Source organism: Diabrotica undecimpunctata, chromosome 3 (genome assembly GCF_040954645.1).
Source record: "Diabrotica undecimpunctata isolate CICGRU chromosome 3, icDiaUnde3, whole genome shotgun sequence".
NCBI lineage: Eukaryota > Metazoa > Arthropoda > Insecta > Coleoptera > Chrysomelidae > Diabrotica > Diabrotica undecimpunctata.
Window position 1 is genome coordinate 19,726,597 of NC_092805.1, and position 23,767 is coordinate 19,750,363.

Here is a 23,767-nt window from a genome sequence, read left to right on the forward strand (position 1 = left end):
GACGAGCCCCAGAATGGTGCCATTAAGGCGCAGTTACACGGCGCGCGGTTCGGCGAACCACGAAAGTGGTGCGTGGTTCGCATTGGCTTGCAATTGTGCAAACCAGTTGTGTCAAAATGATATGTGGTCCGTACAGATATGTGACGCATTTAGTTCGTCTTTCCAATGCGGAACCAAAATCAGTGCTGCAACAACGGCCATGGAGGCTAGACAACAAGTTATTGCGTCTGCTAGCTTGTTCATTATTTATGCGGGAATTATATTACAAAATAAAATAAAAAAAAACGCAAAAAGAAGAGGTGGTGAGTGGCATCGTATATGAGAGGTCGGCAGAGGTAAGTAAAAAAATAAGACTTTCAAATTGTGTACCTAACCTAAATTACATCTATTGTGAATTTATTTTTTAGGCTATGCCAATAATATTTGTGTATTTTATAAAAAAATATTATACTTATTTGAGTTTTTATGATATTGCAGATACAGTGGGTCCCACATATCATCAGAGTTTTTAAAAGAGCCTTCCGGATATTTTGAAAATTTCTACAGAATGGCTGCATCCGACTTCGAATTTTTATTGACAAAAGTTGTACCTTACATTCAAAAACAGGATACGAATATGAGGATGAGTGTGCCAATCGATCAAAGACTGGCGATTACGTTACGATTTTTAGCTACCGGTGATAGTTATAGAAGTTTGGGATTCCTCTTCAAATGTTCCAGACAAACTGTTGCAAATTGTGTTTAAGAAGTATGTAAAGCTTTAAATCAAGAACTAAGGGATGAAATAAAGGTATGTATATAATTCTAGTTATAACATCTATTTTTTATTACAACGTAAGCGAAAATAAACATTTAGAGGTAAACTATAAAAGAAAAATATTAATATTTAGTTCTAGTAACCCAGTTTTAACAGGCATTGTATGAATCGTATGTTTGATTGTTTTAAGTTGATTGGGCTGATCCATCATAGCCTGAATAATGTGCTTGAAGTTGCCATTGTGTAGAACCACCAAAGTTTTGAGCATAGCTAGGTGGTTCAGACATTGGAGAGGGTAGAGAATGTTGAGAATATGGCGACATCTGCTGAGAGTATGAAGAAGGTTGAGATTGATGTGAATGTGATTGTGATGTATGAGCTGATGTTTGTTGTCCTATATTATTCTACAGAATTGACCTATGAAGGTTTGAATTTCTTAACCGAAACATCATGTTATCTATCTCATGCATGGCTTATTCTTGAGTGTTACCATCCATTGCCCTCAATTTGGTGAGAAGCAGTTCAAAGAATAATTATAAATTATCCTTTACCGGCTTGCAATCAACATTTGTCTTTAAAATTTTAAGGGCCTCATCCATTTGATGTTGTACTTGCTCTGTTGGAGTTACTTTTCTTTTTTTTTCCTCTATACTATAGCCGTTTTTATGACAACTGGTGTGGGCGGTGTTTTATCTCCACCTTCTATATCATCCTGATTTTGAATAGCACTAGAAGCAGAAGGTGAATGTGAGAGTGCATCTTCGTTCTCAATAGGTTCTAAAACAGTCTCGTCTTCAGAGCCTTGATTTGTAATCTCCTGAAAAGATACAATAAATAATATGTAACAATTTATCAGTAGTTTGTTTATTTTTACGATGGTTTATTATTTCTTTTTAGATTCCCGAAACTGAACGACAATGGATAGAAGAAGCTGCAGATTTTGAACAAAGGTGGAATTTCCCGCATTGCGTAGGTGCAATGGATGGGAAACATGTATTAATACAAGCACCAAAAAACAGTGAAACAGAGTATTATAATTACAAAGGAACATTCAGTATTGTCCTATTTGCACTTGCAAATGCCAATTATTTATTAACATTTGCGGACATAGGATGTCAGGGACGAATTAGTGATGGTGGAGTTTTTCGCAATACAGTCCTATTTAAGAAATTGAACACAAACCAACTGTATTTACCTCCTGCAAAACCCCTAATGCCTTTAGGCAAATATATGCAATATGTTATAGTGGCCGATAATGCATTCGCTCTTAGTCCTAATATTATGAAGCCATACCCAGGTGTTCAAGTAAGGGGCAGTGCTAAGAGAATATTCAACTACAGGTTATCAAGAGCCAGACCCATAGTGGAAAATGTCTTTGGCATTATATCGTCGGTATTTAAAGTTTTCCGGAAACCTATTCTGCTTGAACCAGAAAAGGTCTCATTAATTACTATGAACTACGTCCTACTTCATAATTATCTGAGAAAAAGTATCCAGGTCAACATATTCGCCACCAGGTTCTTTCGATTCTGAAGAAAATGGAGGCCTTATTCCAGGATTATGGCGTGAGGGCCAAGGTGAAATAAACTCCTTTTTACCCCTACAAAAGCAACCTCGAAAAGCGACTCTTAACGCAAAAACAATTAGGGATAAATTTCCAGTCCAACGATGGAAAAGTACCGTGTCAAAAAGATCAATAAAAAGCCTTGAATTTTATACATAATAAACTTACTATATTTTTCGAATTACGCTGAATTTATTGTCCCCACTGGAACATAAACTGAATGTAAAAATCTGTCAATCGGTTCATAGAAAGTCCAAGCCGGCGTGTGAATGTCATCTGATCCACTCTTACTTTTTTTTGCATTGTGCCACTTTTTTTGCATATTTTCTATATGTAGCGAATAATCCATCCTTTTTCTTTTTTAGTTCTTTCATTGGTGTTGCAAATGTATTTTGTAATCTTGTCCATGCCCCGTACACAATGTTTCTGTCCTTATAGCCCTCGTGTTTTGGATTCCATATTACTTCTTCCAATTGCAACGCTTCAATAAATTCTAGTGATTTTTCTGCGTCCCATGCCATTTTAGTGTAATTTTATTAAAAAAACTCTGTAACGTACCTACCGTTTCAAATACACAACTGATGAATAAATTCGCCCTGTTAGCAAGAGGTTCGTATTAGAACAAACCTACACGAACCTTGTACGAACTGGCGAACCAAATGTTTTTGATCTGTGCATATTTACCGACTGCTGACGGAACCTACGAACCACGCACCGCGAACCGCGAGCCAATAGCAAATTGCCTATGTCCTATGTCAGACGGCACGTGGATTGTGGTTTGTTAGGCCAGTCTCGCCGAACCACGCGCCGTGTAACTGCGCCTTTATAGGTGCACAAACTCTTAGAAACTTAGCCTAATAACATGCGATATATTTTTAAAATAAATTGTATTTTTGTAGTGATAACATGCTTTAACTAGAAATAAAAAAAAGTTAACAAAACGTTCGAAGTTTTCAGAAAAATATCTAAAAGATAGCACACTTAACAGGCTTCACAAAAAACACAATAAATGTTGTTCATGATACGGGTGCAAGCACCCAACCATCTGGATGAAGTTGAGGCGACAAACAAACGAAGTACAAAAAATAAATCAGATTGTATTTATGCAAGGCAAATCAACAACAGATGCAATTGTTCTTATAGAACAATGGTGGAACGCTATAGGAATAAGAAATAAAATCTTTATAGAATAGAATACGAAAGAAATCACGGTGAATATAAGAAGTTTATTGAAGCTATTTATAAGGTTTAAAATTTAGTAAGAAGAAATCGATTTGAAGATGGTAAAAAATAAGATGATAACTGTAAATAATGAATGATGGCGAAAAATATTGCATATTTGATAAAGAGGGCAGTAGTTTGTTGTGTGTAGAAAAGTTGCAAAAAACAAAAGGGCAAATTTTATAGGATATACCGAATGCATATTCTAAAAATGAGAATGATTGTTTGGAGTAGTGACGTGACAAAAAGGTATAAAATAACAACAAACTTATTTGGATGAATTACGTGTGAAACTTATCAACATGGCATTGTTACATCATCAGTATATCAAAAATGATTTAACTAGATATTCGTCGTAAATGTTAAAACTTGGTTCCTCCCAGAAAAGAGATATTAAATGTGGAATAAATTTAATAAAATATTAAAATTATCAATAACTGAGGTAACAATTAACAATTTTAAAATATTGTGACAAGCGGTCTATAAGTTCTAATATTATATTTTCAAGTTTCGTATTTCATAGCCAACATCTACATCAATTAATGTACATGTGGTTTATAATTTACTGTTGGCTATTGGTTCGGTGCATTTAAACGTCCAGTAATAGCACAATAATTATTAGATGTCATAAATTAAATTAGTTATAAACACATGTTGAAAATATTAAACTAAAATTACAAAACATTGTTCGTCAACCTGTATTTATTTTAAAGCTTTACTCTTAATGAACACAAGTGGTGTAACATCTTCTTCAGCTGCAGTCGAGAAATGATTACTGTTTAAAATTTAAGTATATTTATATTGGAGAAAAAATATTTTTCTCCTATCGATGTCTCTCTCCTTAACCCTTACTCTACAGTTCTGTCCCAAATTTTCGCATTGTGTGCGACATTATCTTTATCCCCATATAGCTCTTACAGTCCTGAATGTCCCCTTTATCTTTATATTACGATACCATACACTCTTTCTCCTTGCATTGGGCATCCTTTCTCATATATCCTATTTATCATTTGCTACAAAGTATCAACCACTTCTTCTCCTAGAGCCTCTCAAACCTCCACCGGTATTCCTTCGGGTTCTACTGCCTTAACATTCTTAATCCTATTTAACGCCTCGACAACTTCACCTCTTGCTATCCCCGGTATTCCATTCTTATTTGGGATCACGCATCTTCTATCTCTCCTCTAGTGTTCTTAATTTTTCTTAACTTTCTAAAATACTTATACCATCTTGGCTTTATTTCAATATCAGTTCTTAACACTCTTCCATCCGCAGTCTTAATTTGCCGCACGTAGATCAAGTCCTTTGATGACTTGTCCCTTGCTTCAGCAATACTGTATAAACATTTCATCCCCTCGGGTAGTTCCAACTCTTCAAACAGCTGTGCAGACAATATTTCCTTTGCAGTAGCTACATCGCGCTTTGCTTTTCTTTGCTACTTTGTACATATCCTTATTTTCCTCTCCTTTAGATCTTTCATATCTCTTTCTGGTCTTCTTCTCTCTAATCTTCTGTTGTACTTCATCGTTTCACCCTCAAGTTTCTTTGTCTCTATAACACCTTTACGAGATGTTTTTCCTAAGACTTCCTTTCCCACTCGTACCACAACTTTACTGTTGGCTTTCCATCTCCATCAGTCATTAAGCTTATCTTTTTCTTCAAGCTCTTCCAGCACTCTACTCTTAAGGACTCTTGTCAAATCCTTATCCTTTAATTTTCATCACTTTACTTTCTGGTGATCTACTTGCTTTTTTTATGCCTCACCTGTATATCCGTATCCACTATTACTGTTCGGTGTTTAGCTACACATATATATATATATATATATATATATATATATATATATATATATATATATATATATATATATGTATGTATATATATATATATATATATATATATATATATGTGTATATATATATATATATATATCCGGTATTTTTAGGCGCCTCGCCCTTCCGGTAGGGATCTATGGAGGAGTATCACTGAGACGCAAGCCCTTATCTCTTGCCGTACTGCTCTACCATAGGCTGATCAGACACCAGCATATTCTATCTTGCTATTAGCTTTTAGCTGTTTAGCTACATACTAACCCTTTATCATATTACAGTTAGTAACTTCTTTTAGCTGACTTCTTTTGCACTGCACAAAATGTCTGGCTTTCCCTTCCTCGCTCCTATAGGTAACCTACTGGTCTTCTAATGATAGCCAAATCCCATGCCACTGTAAACTCAATCACACTAATTCATTTATCATTTCTTATTCCCATCCCAAACCTCCATGAACTCTTTCTACACACTCAATGAATACTCAATGAACTGATCTGGTAGAAAAATAATAAAAGGAAGACCGGATAATAAGCTGGTAAACAATTACGACAAGAGAATACGAACGAATCTAATGAAGTTGTAAGAATCAAGAGAAGATCGAGAAATAAAAAGGACTAGAGGGGATTTTTAGGAAAAGTTTCAATGGAATGGTGGAATGACAATAAAAGGATGCACTGATATAACCAATCAACTACCTTCCATTATTGGCAAAGAGACCACAAGGAACGCCAGGGAGAGAGAGTTAGAGAGAAGGAGACAGAGGAAGAGAAAGGAATCTATGTAATTCCCAGTAACCCTAATTCTAACTAATATCATAAAAAGATACATACTGATGTAAAAAGAAGTACTATTGTAAGAATAATAAAAATGTAAACGGCCAGTTATATAATTATTTTAATAGCACACTTTTGACGTAATCACTTGGATAGCGTGCATAAATTCTTAACTGAGTATTAGCCATCATTTGTTGTATTAGAAACCTATTTCAAAACAGAAAACAACAATAAAAATATTTTATGTTCCATTGTACATGGAAATGTTTTATCTATTTTATAAACTAACGATATTATTAATGAATAATGTGTTTTTCTCTAGTTGAGTAAAGGTGAATAATAAAAATATGCGATTGTGTTTGATTAGTACTTTGTATTCACATTGATAAATATGTATGGTAAAAAAAATTTAAGTCACGTAAAGTCAAGATTTAAGATTTAAAGATAAACAATAAAGTCACGGCGAAATCAGATCTAGGATAGAGCAGGCTAGAACAGCTTTTAGAAGGATGTCCAAGGTGTTATGTAACAGAGACCTAAAATTGTCATTGAGGATCCGCCTACTTCGATGCTACGTGTTCTCGGTCTTACTTTATGGTGTCGAGTGTTGGACTATGAATAAAATCGATCTAAATCGCCTTGAGGCTTTCGAAATGTGGTGCTATAGAGGAATTTTAAAAGTTTCCTGGGTGGAGAAGATTGGGAAACTCCACAATACTGGAACGTCTCAGCAAGACTACTGAGATCATAAAAAGCATCAAGCAGAGAAAGCTGGAGTATTTCGGACATGTAACACTATAAGCAAAGAAGCGATAAATCAAATAAATAAGACGATCACAAAGGCAATAAGAAAAGACATAAGAAACTACAATGTAGAAAAAACAAAACAGGCAATAGAGAAAAATAAGAACATGAAAGTTTTGAAGAGGAGCGTACAAAAGGGGAAAATAGAAATTAACAAACTGAGAAACAGCACTGGAGAAGAAACAACGAACAGAGATGAAATATTAAGAATAGTCGAAGAGTTCTACACAGAGTTATATAGATCAAGAAAAAAAGATAACAATACGGAACCTCCAATTACACTAAAAACTGGGGTATTAAACCAAGGGTCAGATTTAATGCCCGATATAACAAAATCAGAAATCAAAGAAGCCCTGAAGAAAATGAAAAATAATCGAACCCCGGGTTAAGATGGAATAGTATCAGAAGCACTAAAAATTGGAGGGGATGTATTACTTGAAAAAATTAAACAACTTTTCAATATCTGCCTTCACAGCGCCAATATTCCAACAGACTGGAACAACGCTACTATGATTCTATTACACAAAGCAGGAGACAAAGCAAATTTAGAGAATTACAGACCGATTAGCCTCCTCAGCCATATATATAAGTTGTTTACGCGAATACTAGTTAAGAGAATGGAAAGAAAACTAGAGACTTATCAACCAAGGGAACAGGCAGGATTCCGAAAAAGTTACGGAACAAATGACCATCTACAAAGTATAAAAACCCTAATAGAGAAAGCAGTGGAATACAATAAACCTCTAGTTCTAATATTTATCGATTTTCACAAAGCCTTTGACACAGTTGAGCTAAGCAAAATATTACAGGCGCTTAAAGAATGCAGGCTAGATTATAGATATACTAAATTATTATACAAAATATACCTGCAGGCAACAACCACTGTCAGATTACATACTAACAGTAATCGCATAAAAATAGAACGGGGGCTTAGACAAGGAGACCCAATGTCACCTAAACTTTTTAATACGGTGCTAGAACATGCTTTTAAGAATTTGGATTGGATGACAAAGGGAATAAAAATAGATGGAGAATATCTAAACAACTTACGTTTCGCCGATGATATACTTATAATAGCTGAAGATCTAGGTATGGTAAGAGAGATGGTACAGGAACTCGTTGTGGCTACAGAAAGTGTAGGTTTAAATATAAATATCTCGAAAACAAAAATCATGACCAATTTGGTACCCAACCAGAACATCAGTATTGGTGGAAAAGAAATAGAACTCGTAGATAGATATAAATACCTGGGACATGAAATTATGATTGGCAGGGATAACCAGACTCATGAACTGAAGAGAAGAATCGGCCTTGGGTGGGCAGCATTTGGAAAACTGAGAGAAACTTTTAAAAGTGAGCTGCCCACATGCCTAAAGAGAAAGGTATTTGATCAGTGCGTCCTCCCAGTCTTGACGTACGGAGCAGAAACACTTACCTTAACAAAAGCAGCAGCTACCAAACTGAGAGTCACGCAGAGAAGAATGGAGCGGTCCATGTTAGGAATAACTCTGCGAGACAGAATAACCAACGAAGACATCAGGAGAAGAACCGGAGTGACTGACATCATCGAGAAGATAGCCAGACTAAAATGGAGATGGGCAGGACACATAGCCAGAATGACAGATGGGCGATGGACAAAGAGGTTATTGGAGTGGAGTCCAAGGGAAGACAAGAGAAGCGTCGGTCGACCACCTACAAGATGGACTGACGATTTAAGAAGACTCAATAAAAACTGGATGAGAGCGGCGCAAGATAGACGGGGTTGGAAACATGAGGAAGAGGCCTATGTTCAGCAGTGGACTCTTGAGGCTGGATGATGATGATGATTTTTATAATTTCAGTTTAAAAAACTTTTAATATTCGAAATAATGTTTATTCAAAAAAATAAAAACCATAATAACGCAACTAACATTATTGAAGACAAAAAACAGAGAGCATATATGCTAGATATATAACAAAAATTGCTCGAAATACCAACTAGAGGAAATTTGTCTCAAATATAAATAGTTCAACACCTTGATCTACAGTCTAGCGCAATATTCGGAAAATATTAAGAAAAAAACAAATTTTATCAAATCCCTTTTAATACTCATAATACTAATGTAAAAACAAAACCTAATGAAATAGCTAATGCTTTTGATACATATTTTTTACATATTGATTAACTCCAGCAATAGCAACTATTCCCAAGAGTTTATACTACAAAAATCAACACAGAAAAACAACAGCTTGATTGTGAAGATAAAGATAGTAGTTCCATTAATATCCCTTTAACTTGAGATGAACGTAACTTTACCCTTAACAGGTTAAGCGCCAAGGATTTTTCACCAAAATGTTCCCCTGGACCAACGCAATACTAAACAAAATTTTAACATTTAATCTGCATTTAAATCGATTCCCCACCATTTGAACCATTTTTTGTTAACAGTTTATAAAAAAATAGAGCGGTGATCGGTGTCCGCTTTGGCCTGGTGCGAACTACGTATGGACACCGGTGTCCGCCATGCGTTTCCGCGTTTACTGGGCTACATGGAAATATTGCGAATGAACTCCATTGGGGATTATTTGTCAACAAAGTGGATGTTCAAAAATACTGTTGCTGCTAATATTATGAGCCGCAACCGATTTGAGTTACTTCTGAAAATGTAGCACTTCTCAGATAACTCTAGCCTAGAACGAGACCGACTGTGTAAAGTGCAATCACTTATAGACCAAAGCATAAGCAACTATTAAAAAATATTTACACCGGGAAAAACATTTTTCATCGATGAAACCATGGTACCGTTTGAGGGACATTTACTTTTCAATCAGTATAATTCACGAAAGTGCCGTAAATATGGCATTAAAATATTTTAATTATTTACTTAGAATGGTTATACGTGGAACCTAATTGTATATGCAGACAAAGAGAAGCAAGGTGAATTAGCAGCATCTACCAGTGCAGTGCTAAAATTATCGAGAGCTCTTTTAGGGTCTGGTAGAATTTGTGTAACTGCTAACTCGTAAACAAGCCTTCAATTAGCCCACATACTTTTAGATAACAACACCCATTGTCTCGGAACTTTGCGAAATAATCGCAAGGGTAATCCTTCTTTTTCATGTGCCGAGCTCGATTATCGAGCGTTGGCTATCAAATTGGCTATAATAATTTTGTTGACGGCAGCTCGGAAAAGAGATGCAGAGGATCTGTTAAACCAATCTCTCAGGTTTCTAAGCCATGACGTTCTTCTTCAACATGGCCCTCTCCTTCCGTATCGACCTTGCCTTGTATTATTAAATGGAGTATATGGTGTATATATGAGTATATGAGTATATAGCCAAAATATTCAAATTTGCGATTTTTAACTGTTTTGACGACTTCCGTAACTTTTCCCATCCGACGCAAAACCACTTTGTTACGAACTCTGTCCACCCAACTTAATTCGTAGGATTCTCCGATACACCCAGATTTCAAAGGCTTAAAGGTTTCTTGAGAAGTGTATCCATCAAAGTCCAACCTTCGACACCATACAAAAGAGTAGAGAACACATAACAACAAGGGTAATCCAGCCGAAGTAATAAAAAAAGACTTAAATAAGGTGAAGTAATTGCCAGAAAAAATAAAAGAGTAATATGTGTCCTCAAGTGGCATGGCAAAAAAGATGTTTTGGTTTTATCCACCTGTCACAACACTGAAATTGTTCACCTTCAACGTCGGGGAAATGATATTCAAAAACCGAAAGCGGTAATTGATTACAATTCAGGTAAAAGCTCCATTGATTTATCCGATCAGATGCCGAGTTACAGTACAGCGCTGCGACGAACTGTCCAACAAAAAAATAGCTATAGAAATTTAATTGGGTACTTCAATAGTTAATGCCCATTTCATCTACAAGGGAACCGAACAGACCAACATATCCATAAATGATTTACGATGTGCAGTTATTGAAGAATTGTTAAAATTTGAAGGCGGCCAGTTTTATGAACGTACACGTCGTGCAAAAGTAAACCTCAATGCTCACGCATTAAAAAAATTACACTGTAAGGCACGGAAAAAAAGACGGTACTGCAAGGGATGTTACAAGATAAAACAGGATGGACTGATAGATAAAAATAAAGTGAAGAAAGTAATAACGTACTGTGCCCAGTGCGAAAATAGTCCTAGGTTTTGTCTGGAATGTTTCAATTTATTTCACAAAACTCATTATTTTTTTTTTAAATAAATGTACGAGGCGTGTTTTTTAAGTAACTACCGTTTTGGAATTAAAAAAAGACGTGCAAAGATATGGCAATAATTTTATTTTTACATGAAAGCCTGTACCTTAATCTACTTTCCTACATAATTTCCGTGAATACTGAGGCACTTGTCATAACGTGGCACCAGTTTTTGAATACCCTCCTGATAAAATTCTGCCGCCTGACTTGTTAACCACTGCATCTCAAATGTTTTGACTTCGTTATCGTCTTGAAGACGCTGACCGCCCAGGTGTTTCTTCAAGTGCTGGAACAAATGGTAGTCGCTGGGCGCCAGATCAGGGCTGTATGGAGGATGATCTAGAGTTTCCCATTTAAATGATTTGATGAGATCTTTGGTCTGATTAGCCACATGTGGACGGGCATTGTCATGCAGCAAAACGATACCCTTACTCAATTTACCACGTCTTTTATTCTGGATTGCACGACGCAGATTTTTCAATGTCTCACAATAAGACGCTGCATTGATTGTCTCATTACGAGGCAGAAACTCCACTAGCAATACTCCTTTTCTGTCCCAAAAAACTGTGCACATGATTTTCCGGGCAGAAATTGTTTGCTTAAACTTCACTCTTTTGGGTGATGATGAATGTCGCCATTCCATGGATTATTGTTTCGAATCTGGTGTGACGTAGGCCACCCACGTTTCGTCACCAGTAACAATTTGGTCTAAAAAATCTTCACCTTCACTGTGGTACCGCTTAAGGAAAGTCAATGCACTGCCTAAACGTTGGGTTTTGTGCAAATCTGTCAACATTTTTGGAACCCAACGTGAACACAATTTCCGGTAATTCAAGTTCTCGGTAACAATGCGATACAAAACACTAAGAGAATACTGAGGAAAGCAGTCGGACAATGATGAAATTGTAAAGCGTCTGTTTTCTCTCACATTTTCGTCCACTTTTTGCACCAAATTTTCATTAACGACCAAAGGACACTCATTCCGTTCTTCATCATGCACATTTGTGCGGCCATCTTTAAATGCTCTCACTCATTTCCTTATCATTCCATCACTCATAATGTTTTGTCCGTAAACTTCAACGATCTCACGATGAATATCGATCGGTTTTACGCCTTTAGCACTAAGAAATCGTATAACAGCCCGTACTTCACAATCAGCGTGACTTACGATTGTTGGAGGCATCTTAAACACTGGAATAAACAAGTATACAATGAAGAATCAGACGTCAGAATCAAAGTAATGGCGTCAGTGCGTAGACAAGAGATGTAGGTAACCAGCGCTCATGCGCGGAACGCCGACCGTAGCGCTGCGGCGGCGGAATCGCAAAACGGTACTTAGTTAAAAAACATGCCTCGTATGTATATACCTATTATAGATATGTATTTCTATAGCTTATTTGTTTAATACATTTTTTCATCAATTGTAGGTATTCCTATTTCTATACTTAATGAAAGACCTCAAGTTAGTTTTTACACCAGATTTTTCTAATCGGACTTGCTACACAGAACCTGGTTCAACATTCTATATTGCACGGCTATAGCGGACATATTCCTATCTTAAAGCCGCATAAAGTCGTGTCCTCGCGGCCGAGTAAGGATGATTTGAAAAATTTAAAGTCAAGAGGACACCGGTGTCCGCATGGCACAGGCGGCGAATTTTAAATCGGACACTCGTGTCCTCTGTGGCGCTTAACCTGTTAATACTACTAAATACTCTACTCCTGGACCTGATAATATACCTTTAATTTTCCTGGAAAAAATTCCAGACAACGCTAAATGTGTTCTTTTAAAATTTTTCAATAGAATATGGTTAAAAATATTGTTTTTCCAACTTCCTGGAACAAATCAATAATTATACCTATTCACAAACCTAACAATGCACAAACTAAAAATTTCCTCATACAAACCCATCTCCCTTACCAATGTAATGTTCAAAGTCATGAAAAAAATAGTTAACAAAAGTCAAGAACATTATATTGATAAAATACTTGAACGATTTGAAATGACTAATTGTAGCATTATAAATACTCCTTTAGAACCGAATGTTAAGCTGTCTAATGAAGGAACTTTGTATGAATGTCCTTATCAAGAATTGATTGGTTCGATGATGTATTTAGCGGTTTGTTCAAGGCCTGACATAGCTTTCTCTGTCACTTATCTTAGCCAGGTTAATAAGATGCATACGAAAGAATATTGGTTAGTAGCCAAACGTTATTTTGAGATACCTAAAAGGTACAAGAACTGTAGGAATTAATTACTATTTAACTGGGAATAAGCCACAATTAAAGGTTAAAATACGTTTATTGACGTTTCAATTTCCACTTCGGAAATTGTTCTCAAAATACAAACATTAGTAAATTAAATAAATTTTGTTTTTGTTACTTAGTGAAAAATTCTTCTAATAATTTAATTTTATCTGACTCATCTATATTGACAATTCAGACATACATTATACATTTTAAAGTAGACGACTTTAAAATGATATTGCCAATATTGTTGAGTTGCGTTCCTGGGACGACTTTACTTATAAGATAGTTCATTCGATTACATGAAATCAACTTTAACTTGAGAATATCCGTCAGAAAAGATCATAACATGTAATTCGTCTTTAAAAATACAAATACATGCCATGATGACAGTAAAACTCTCCTGTTAGTGATTCCATAGTAAATTATGAGGGAAAAACCAGGAAAAAAACCTCATAATACTATCCCGACATGGTAAGTATTTGATCTTGCATTTAGTTTACCTTCAATAAATACCAAATTCCGATTTTATATGTTTGTTATTTAAAAAATATAAATGATGTATTCTCTATATGTTACTGACTTACCAATACTGGTATTTTCTTTTTAATAACTTCCTCTTTCAATATGGGTAACCAGATCCTACTACATTCTGCCGAGGAATTCGCGACACAATTAGTCTCATTTAGCATAATTAGAGCCGCTTCTTTGATTTTTCTCTTTTTACCATCCGTTTCTTTTAGGACTATATTTGAATCATTCCATTGAACCCTATGTTCATTATCCCATGCATGTTTACATATTTGAGATCTATCAAATTCTCTATTTTTAATATAGGATTGATGTTCACTTATTCTAACATTTAATGGCCTTGATGTTTCACCTAAATAAAACTTGAAAGAGGAAGTTATTAAAAAGAAAATACCAGTATTGGTAAGTCAGTAACATATAGAGAATACATCATTTATATTTTTTAAATAACAAACATATAAAATCGGAATTTGGTATTTATTGAAGGTAAACTAAATGCAAGATCAAATACTTACCATGTCGGGATAGTATTATGAGGTTTTTTTCCTGGTTTTTCCCTCATAATTTACTATGGAATCACTAACAGGAGAATTTTACTGTCATCATGGCATGTATTTGTCTTTTTAAAGACGAATTACATGTTATGATCTTCTCTGACGGATATTCTCAAGTTAAAGTTGATTTCATGTAATCGAATGAACTATCTTATAAGTAAAGTCGTCCCAGGAACGCAACTCAACAATATTGGCAATATCATTTTAAAGTCGTCTACTTTAAAATGTATAATGTATGTCTGAATTGTCAATATAGATGAGTCAGATAAAATTAAATTATTAGAAGAATTTTTCACTAAGTAACAAAAACAAAATTTGTTTAATTTACTAATGTTTGTATTTTGAGAACGATTTCCGAAGTGGAAATTGAAACGTCAATAAACGTATTTTAACCTTTAATTGTGGCTTATTCCCAGTTAAATAGTAATTAATTTAAAATGCCACAAGAAAATAGCTTCAGAACAATACTGTAGGAATTAATTACAGAAAGTCAAATGTTAGTTTAAGTGGCTTTGTCGACTCAGATTGGGCCAATAACACTTCAGATAGAAAGTCATTTTATGGATTTATTTTTTCGTTGGCTGGTGGTCCTATCTCATGGGAATGTCAAAAGCAAAGAACTTTGGCTTTAAGTTTAACTAAATATTGGCATAACTGAGGCAGCAAAAGAATCGTTATACTTAACATATTTATGTAAAGAAATATTTGAAAACAATGTGAATTGTAAGTTTTTGTTTGAAGGTGGTCCGATGGTTATATTTAATGATAATCAAAGTGCCATAAAGTTATCGGAAAATCAAGTATACCATAAGAGAACGAAACATATTTATGTCATGTTCATTTTATTCGTGAAAAACTTGCTAACAATGATATTCAATTAAAATATATGTCGACGAATGAAATGGTGGCTGGTATGTTGACCACGTTGTTAAATTCAAAGAAATTGCAGTTAATCTGTCAGAATTTGAATTTAAAATAATGTTTATTTTGTTAAGGTCTATTATTTAGCCTATCTACTTTTCATGTTGAGGGAGAGTGTTGGAATATCCAACATAAAAAGTGGATGTTGTCCTATAGTTGTTCTATATGAAGTGACAGTCAATGAGTTATATCAAAAATAGGTCATAAAGCACTGTCAGTCAAGTTTTGTATTGTTCTGTATTTAAGAAGGAATAAAGTAAAATTGTTGATGGCCAGACGTTTATTGTTGCATATTTCCTAAAGTACATATTTCCTTGTCTCTTGATGTCTTCAAACTAGAAGGAGGACTTCACCTAACTTAAATTATAACATTAACTATTGCTATTTTTTAATGTTAGTATATGTGTTTGTAAAGTTTTATTTATATTTCAAATATTTACATGTATTAGAAATTTATCTCAAAGGATTTTTGTCACTGTGTCCAGTGTTAATTACGTGATAAGCTTATTGTTTATTGTTTTTTTTTAGTTGTAAAAACATATACAATAAATAAAGGTGTAAAAAAATTAAAATTAGAATTTATATTTAATTTTCTAATATATATTTCACAAAATGGTGAAGTGATGAGAGCAGATAATATTTTTACAACCTTAGAAATGCAAGGGAGGAAGAAGAAGATGAGATGAGATGAGAGCAATTACATAAAAATGAATATTTGTACAATTTTAACATTACAACTTACCCATCAGTTTTCTCCGATCCCGATCCGACATTATGATGACTTTGGCTTAGCTTAATCTCTTTAAACACCATCTTTATTACAAAAAATTTAGTTCTAATGGCTCTAATGTGACGACAACCGGACTACAGTAAATACTGTGAGGGTCTACTAATAAGCGCGTTTAACATTTTTTTATTTTCAACACACTTAAGGTTGTAACAATAGACGATCTTGTTATCAAATTATTAGGAATTATTTGCGGTAATTGTCAACACTAATATTTGCAACAATTTCCTTTTCCAGTAAACATAAAATACTGTTGTGCTTACAGCTACACAGATAAAAATGTGTCATTTGATTTGATCTCTATATTCTTTTATATCGATATTGCAAGTTGAAGGTTATTTTTCATTTGGTATTGTTATACGTGACTGTGAAGTTAATATACAGGATGGTCACTTAATTCTGAAAAGTTAACCCGAGTCATACATTTCATGACTGTGTAAGGCACAATACATAATAGAACTGAATCTACGACAAAAGGACGCGGAAAACAGGACGCGAGACCAAAGGACGCGGAAAAAAGGACGCGCGAAAAAAGGACGCGCGAAAAGGGACGCGTGGAAAAAAGGACGCATATTATTAATTAATTACTATAAATAGTTTATTTTAATTGACATTAGCCATTACCCCCTTTTTATCCCCATATGTTATTACAGAAAATGATTCTACCTAACCTAAAATCGGTTACGGTAAGAGTAAAAAGTGAAAAATAATTATATGAAAAAAACTTGCCCTTACATTTTATCGAGGCTTAGGACTAAAATATCTTAAGTAAAATAATAAATACTAATATAATGTTGATTCAAGATTTCTGGTATTGAAACAGGTTAGATTTCGGGCAATGTACCTCCACGCAAAAGAAAATATCAAGATACAGCAAACAGGATAAGGGCTATTGTTGCCGATTATGCTGACAGGCCAACTTTAGAATATTTGAGAGGCATTGCTCACAATTTTCAGTTGCAAACATAAAAAAAATACAAAAAAAATTAATATCAAAAATAAAACAAAAAAAAATAAAATGACAAAAAAATTCCAAAAAAAGCAAAAAATTAAAAAAAAATAAAAAAAAAACTTAAGCGTAAACACGCCAGCTTCTGCTGCCAGTCCTAAGCCTGGATAAAGTGTGAAGGCAAGTTTTTTTCATATAAATATTTTTCTCTTTTTACTTTTACCGTAACCGATTTTAGGTTAGGTAGAATCATTTTCTGTAATTATATATAGGGGATAAACGGGGGTAATTGCTATTGTCGATTAAAATAAACTGCGTCCTTTTTTCGCGCGTCCTTTTTTCCGCGTCCTTTTTTATGCGTCCTTTTTTCCGCGTCCTTTTGTCGGTATACCAATAGAACTAGTCTGGGCCAATAAATTCAATAAATAGGCATAGTTGTAGATATATAGAAATACTTTTACTTTAATTTTTATGCAATTTGAGATTATCAGGAGAAAATACTATCAGTTTACACATGTTAAAAAAGGCGGTTTTTAAAAAAGTTACTATTTTTAAATAGCTGTGTCTGCTAAATTGATTTTAATTTACCAATTCTCGTTTCCAAAATTCTTTAATTTAGTGGTTTCCACAATTTTTTTCTTTGTTTGGTTAAATTTTGACAACTATATAAATATCATAAAATTTTATAGGATTTTTTTAACACTTTCGCTGCTGACTTATATGATAGATGAGTTGCCGGGTGCGGCATTTTTTTTCTAAAAATTTTAATATTTTGGGCTTTATAATTGCTTTAGTACTAAACTGAAGCCCATATATGGAGAGTTTAGTTGTTTTTTATCAATGTCACGCATGAGTGTCGGGCGCACCTAGGTATGAATTTTTTGCCATGTGCTGACTGACACGCATGCGTGTCAATATATTTTTTACTACTTTAAAAGTTTATTGAAGACAATTTTAAGAAAACTAAGTAAAAACAATTAAAAACAAAACAAAAAGTAATAAAAACTTAAACACTAGATAAACAATAAAAAAAATTTCAAATTCATAACATACATAACTACGTAATTTGTTTATATGTATAACACAAAATGTTGCACTATTGATGGTAATCGTTAACACATTCGACGCATAATCCGGGCTCTTTTGTACATTGTTGGCAGTGGTAAAGCGTCATTTTACAGATTTTCTTGCCAGAGCATACTCTACATCGCTTTCTTACTGTTTCTCCTTGGCCAAAATTTTGGTAATAATTTGGACTGTTTTAATTGTCGGCCTCAGCTTGTTATTCATCCCATTATTTATTAGTTTTTCCAAAACTGACAGTCGGTAGTCATAAAGGCTCATCGGACGTAAAACAAATTGTTTATGTAGCAAGTACGAATTCATTAGCATCAAGTGTATGTAATGTATGCCCAACTTCTTGTACCACCTTAATGATTTTCTTTCACAGGGTAGTAAGAGTTTAGTTGGTATTTTTGATCGACACCCACCATGTTTTCCAGGATAATAAACAGCAGACATTTTATTATTGAAGAACTTTATTATAGGTCGTACTTTGTACAATCGATCTTGAACTTCCTCTCCACTGGATGGGTTTCTAGCAAAATGTAAGCACCTCATTATGATAAGGAAACGATTCCTACTCATATGCTCCGAAAAACATTTTAAATTAAATAATGGATGAGATTTCCAGTAATCATTAAGTCTATTTAATTTGATGGTTCCAGTGTGAATCAATAGTGCAACAAATTTTAACATTTCTTCTCGTGAAACTGGCTTTCACTTTGTAATTCTTGATTTTTCTCGTATATGTTTAGAAAGGAATATCTCTTCTTTCCTCCTCGTCCTCCTCATCCGTAGATTCGTATAACAAAGCTAACATCTCACTTTCACTTAGTTTATTAGGATTTTTCACCAGTACTTTACATTTTGAAGGTCCCGGTATAGGGTCCGCCATTTTAATAAGACAAAACGGTCTATACGCTAACGTAACAAAATAAATAAGCCGACAACCAACCTTCCATTGCAACAATACAATCACACTGCTCGAATTCTTTGAACGCGTGTCTGACTTGACCGCGCTAATTTGTATCCCCTACTCTAGCATGTCCAAATGCCGAATGCCACGAATGCCGTCTCATTGGGAAATTCTGAAAACGGCAAACATATTTTAAATACTTTGTTCCTTAGTAACACGCTAACAAGATGTGAACTATCTGCAGCATACGCTGTATTTATATTTATAATGCTCTGTTAAATTTAACTGGTCAGATGTCACGCAAGTATGTCGTCAGCACCTGGCAAAATAACTTAAAGTCACGCATGCGTGACATCGGCAGTCAAAGTGTTAAGTTCTTGACTTCTTCTTTTCTACTTAAAAAAAAATTACTTTTGTTTTTCTGTAGATTATTTCATCAAACAGTTGGCATAACAAAAGAGATGAGGCATTGTGAATTAAAATCACTAAATTAGGCTTAAAGATATAGCTCTTCAAATATAAGGTAAAAGGGTAAAAAGCTCAATTTTTAGACAGTCAAAAAAAAATAGTTAAAGGCCCGGACCAAAAAATTTGATAAGTAGACATTGTTGTATATACAGTAATGTCTTGTTTTATGCGGTGGATACGTTCCACAGAAGAGCGCGTATAAAAAAATCGCATAAAAAAAAGGCATAACTTGCCTTGAAAAAGTAGTGATATGTTCCGTAGCCTTCTAAAATTATATAAAACCAAGACAAAAACAAAAATTTTGCAGAAACTAAAACAAATAGGCTGCGTGATAAATTACTTCGAATATCCGAAAGAAATTCATACAAAAGCTTAAAAAAATTTGTATTCAATACTTAATTAGTTTTAATTTATGGGAAAGTAATAGGTACAAATAGTTTTACATGTAAATTTTTAACCATTATCGCTATCTAATAATGGTTTGCACCGTTTGCAAAGTGGCTCAAAATCATCTGTCTCTGCAATAGATATTTGCGGTAACAGCGATGGATTTTCACAAACGTCATTCTTGTTCTGTGTAGCTCTTCATTTTTTGACAATATAATCAGTAATTAAACTTTGCGATTATGATGCTATAATGTAGCTTACGATATTCTGACATGCAGTTCTGCAGCTCACGTTGTAATTTAAAGGCTAGTTTAAAATTGGGATCATTAATAAGAAAATGACTTTCTAATTCACTGCAAAGTTGAACACCATCTCGAATTAATTTGGCAGTGAGGGGGGTTGGTTTTTCTTCCTCATCATTATTGTCTTCTAGACTCACGATGGCATCTAAAGTTAGATCTAAAGTTTGATCAATTATAGCATGGTCACTTAATGCATCATTCACAAGTAATTCATCTATATCATTATGGCTGAAGGTATTAAAACCATCTCCGCCAATTTTATGTGCCAAATTAATTATTTCATCTGATAGTGTTGATGTTTGAATGGTTGCATAGCTTGTTACAAAAACCATTCTCCAACAGGCATTTAAAATTCTTGGTCTTATTTTAGCGGAAGCAGATGCAAACATGGATCAAACAATCGAAAATAATTGCTTTCACACGTCTTTTAATGTTAAGGGTTTATTTTCTAGTTTACTTACAATAGATATGTAAGTTGCCTTTATGTAATATTTTTTAAACGATGCAATTATGCCTTGATCTAATAGCTGAATAAGGCTTGTTGTATTGGGTGAAAGAAATCCTATTTGAACGTTTGGATGTTCTAAGTGTGGATGACCTGCTGCATTGTTAATAGTTATTAAAACTTAAAAATCCAGAGATTTTTCCTTCATATGGGCTTCTACTTCTGGCACGAAGCAATTATTGAACCATTCTGTAAAATTAGCTGTTGTTACCCAGGCTTTCTTGTTAGTCATCCAATGCCCTGGCAGTTGTTTTAAATCTTTGTTACTTATTTATTAAGAGCGCGGTTTCAACATCCGATCTCCTAAAGGTGAGTACACATATGCGAGCAGAACTGTTCACGAACCGTTTGTAAACGCTATATTCGTATATCTGTACGACGGTACGAACCGCTTGCGAGCTGTTCGTTCGTTGCTCGTCAGGAACCACGGCCTGTCGGTTTTTGGGACGAACACAAAGAATGTTCGCAGTTAAATTTGGACGGTGTTCGCAGCGATATTGTCTGTTCGTGCCGTCGTCGAATCAAGATTGTATGACTTGTTCCTAATTTGAATTTAGTGGATATTTTTTGGCATGAACCCAAATTTTCCATGATTGCACAGTGGTCCGAGAATTATATCAGAATAAGAATCCGCTTATTCTGGGATCTGAAAGACCGTGATCATTTTCGAAAAAACTTAAAAGATAATGCATGGCGCGAAATAGGTGAGAATGGACATCCCACCAGAAGATTGTATGCCGAAAATGATAACCCAATCAGCATCGCTTATAGTTTATTTTTATGAACGAGAGAGTAATTAGCATAATTTTAACTGGTAGCTCCGACCACTCCATGGGCGTGCTCAAGATTAATTGAAAAATTACTTTGAATAATTGTAAAAAATAAATGAATTATTTCAGTGTTATAAAGTGTTATGTGTATGTAAACAAAAGTGACCTCTTTTATCACACACTATATTAGAACTGACTGGCCTACATTAAAAAGGGTTAAAAAATTACAAAAGAGAAAAAGAGTTTTTAAAACCGTCTAAGGTATGTTAAATAGATGAATAAAAATATTAATATAAAACTTACAGCTACTTGTTACAAATCCAAATCAGATGCAGAAGATGAACTTTCAGAACCAAGATTTATAATAACTGGCTCGATCATTTTATCAGTAATATTGTCCAGCTTCCACATTTTTTCCTCTTCTTTAATAGTGTGATTTACTGCCTTTTCCCAGTTTTCAGGTTTTACATTATTTACGGCCTTCAAAAACAACTGTTTAACATCATGAATTTTAAAAGTGGTATTTTTTCTTGAAACTTCACTCTTTATCTGTGCCCATACCAGTTCAATGGGGTTTAATTCACAATGATATGGTGGGGATCTAAGTACTGTCATTCCACGATTTTTGGCAATTTCATCAATTTCGTATTTTTAAAATTTTTCTTTATGAAGGGCACACAACGAATAAAGTTCCTTTCTTATAGATCCGGGATGGTACGTAATATTTTTTGAACTCAGCCAATTCTGCAAGTCTTTTTTTAACCACTTGGTTGTGGGCAGTCCTTCTATAAGTCTGGAGTGATAACTTGCATTATCCATTACAATTACACAGTTCTTATGAAGAAGATCTATCATTTGTTCGAACCATTCTTAAAAGACATCAGCGTTCATGTCTTCATGGTAGTCACCGGTACGAGTTGATTCAAAAGTTAATAAACCACCTTCAACAAAACCGTCTGAACTGCCAATGTGTACTATTATCAGCCTGCGTCCCTTTCCTGATGGTGGGTTTAAACCAGTAGATAAGTTATTTACAAAAGCGTGCCTTTGACTTGTAACAGTTTCATCCTGCCAAAATTTATTTGGTGTATGACCCTCGTTGATCCATGTTTCATCAAGATAAAATATTTTTCTTTTTTGGTTTCTCATTTCCTTTATGGTTCTTAGAAAATGTCTTCTCCATATGACAATATCGCTTCTTTCTAATAAAATAGACTTTCTGGGATTCTTTTCCCAGCGGAAGCCTATTTCTTTTAAAAGTTTCCATAACGTACTTCGACTCATTTCTGGGTAATCCTTATCATCTCGAACTGAGACAAGAACTTTATCCAATGTTGGAAATTCTTGTCTAAAGAAGAATTCATGCACTTTCCGTCGAAGTCCTTCTTTAAAATGATATTCTATTTGAAATTTTGGTTTCCCTGGAGCATTACGTGGCATTTGAAAACTACCACATTTCTCTTCTTTAATAACTCTGTAAATCGTAGATTTCCCAACACCAAGTGTACTGCTAACTAACTCAACGGTCTCATCAACACTTTCACATAAACGTTTGTCTGTAAATGATTTAAAACAATTAAATATTAATGTTTTTTCATTAACTGTTAGAGGACCAATTTTTCGGCGTTTACACGGCACTTCCAAATTTTCCATAACACAAGTATACACAATAAACTGCACCTTGCAACTGAAGTACCTACTTTTAGTGAACTGTTAAGAATTTTGAATACGCCACTTGGACCTTCCTATATACAAAATGGAAAAACCCACTATCACATTTTCTGTGGAATAAGGTAGAAGGTAATTATCTAGTCAATTACTGTCGTAGATTCCTGGAATTAAAGAATTAAATGTTTGATTGTTGAAACCCTTACTTCGTGGAATGCACTCATTTCAGATAAAATAAAACGTTTTATTTTATCTAAAGAAATAAACTTTATTTTGCAAATAGGCAAAGAATTAAACTTTATTTTGCAAATAGATAAAATAAAACGTTTTATTTTATCTAAAGAATTAAACTTTATTTTGCAAATAGGTAGGTACTTATTAAACTTTTATTGGTTATATATAACCAATAAAATAAACATCTTACATTTCTTGCAAATTCATTAGTACCTGTTAACCTCCATCACTCCGACACTGGCAACCTTATTTAGGGATTAGTAACCCTTACAACTATTGTATTCTATTCTGCTCCAACCTTTATACCTGGTGGTCATACTCAATT

At 34.2% G+C, this 23,767-nt stretch overlaps 1 protein-coding gene across 1 annotated transcript in view; it reads right to left on the reverse strand.

Moving 5' to 3' along the window:
- The window catches only part of LOC140435695 (uncharacterized), a 75,786-nt gene that overhangs the window by 25,483 nt on the left and 26,536 nt on the right, over positions 1 to 23,767 (reverse strand). Inside the window, exons 10-13 of the mRNA XM_072524416.1 lie at positions 20,225 to 20,580; positions 5,307 to 5,344; positions 1,410 to 1,574; positions 901 to 1,151 (exon numbers count right to left, since the gene is read on the reverse strand). Of these exons, the coding sequence (XP_072380517.1) occupies positions 901 to 1,151; positions 1,410 to 1,574; positions 5,307 to 5,344; positions 20,225 to 20,580 (810 nt within the window). The remainder of the gene's footprint in view (positions 1 to 900; positions 1,152 to 1,409; positions 1,575 to 5,306; positions 5,345 to 20,224; positions 20,581 to 23,767) is intronic.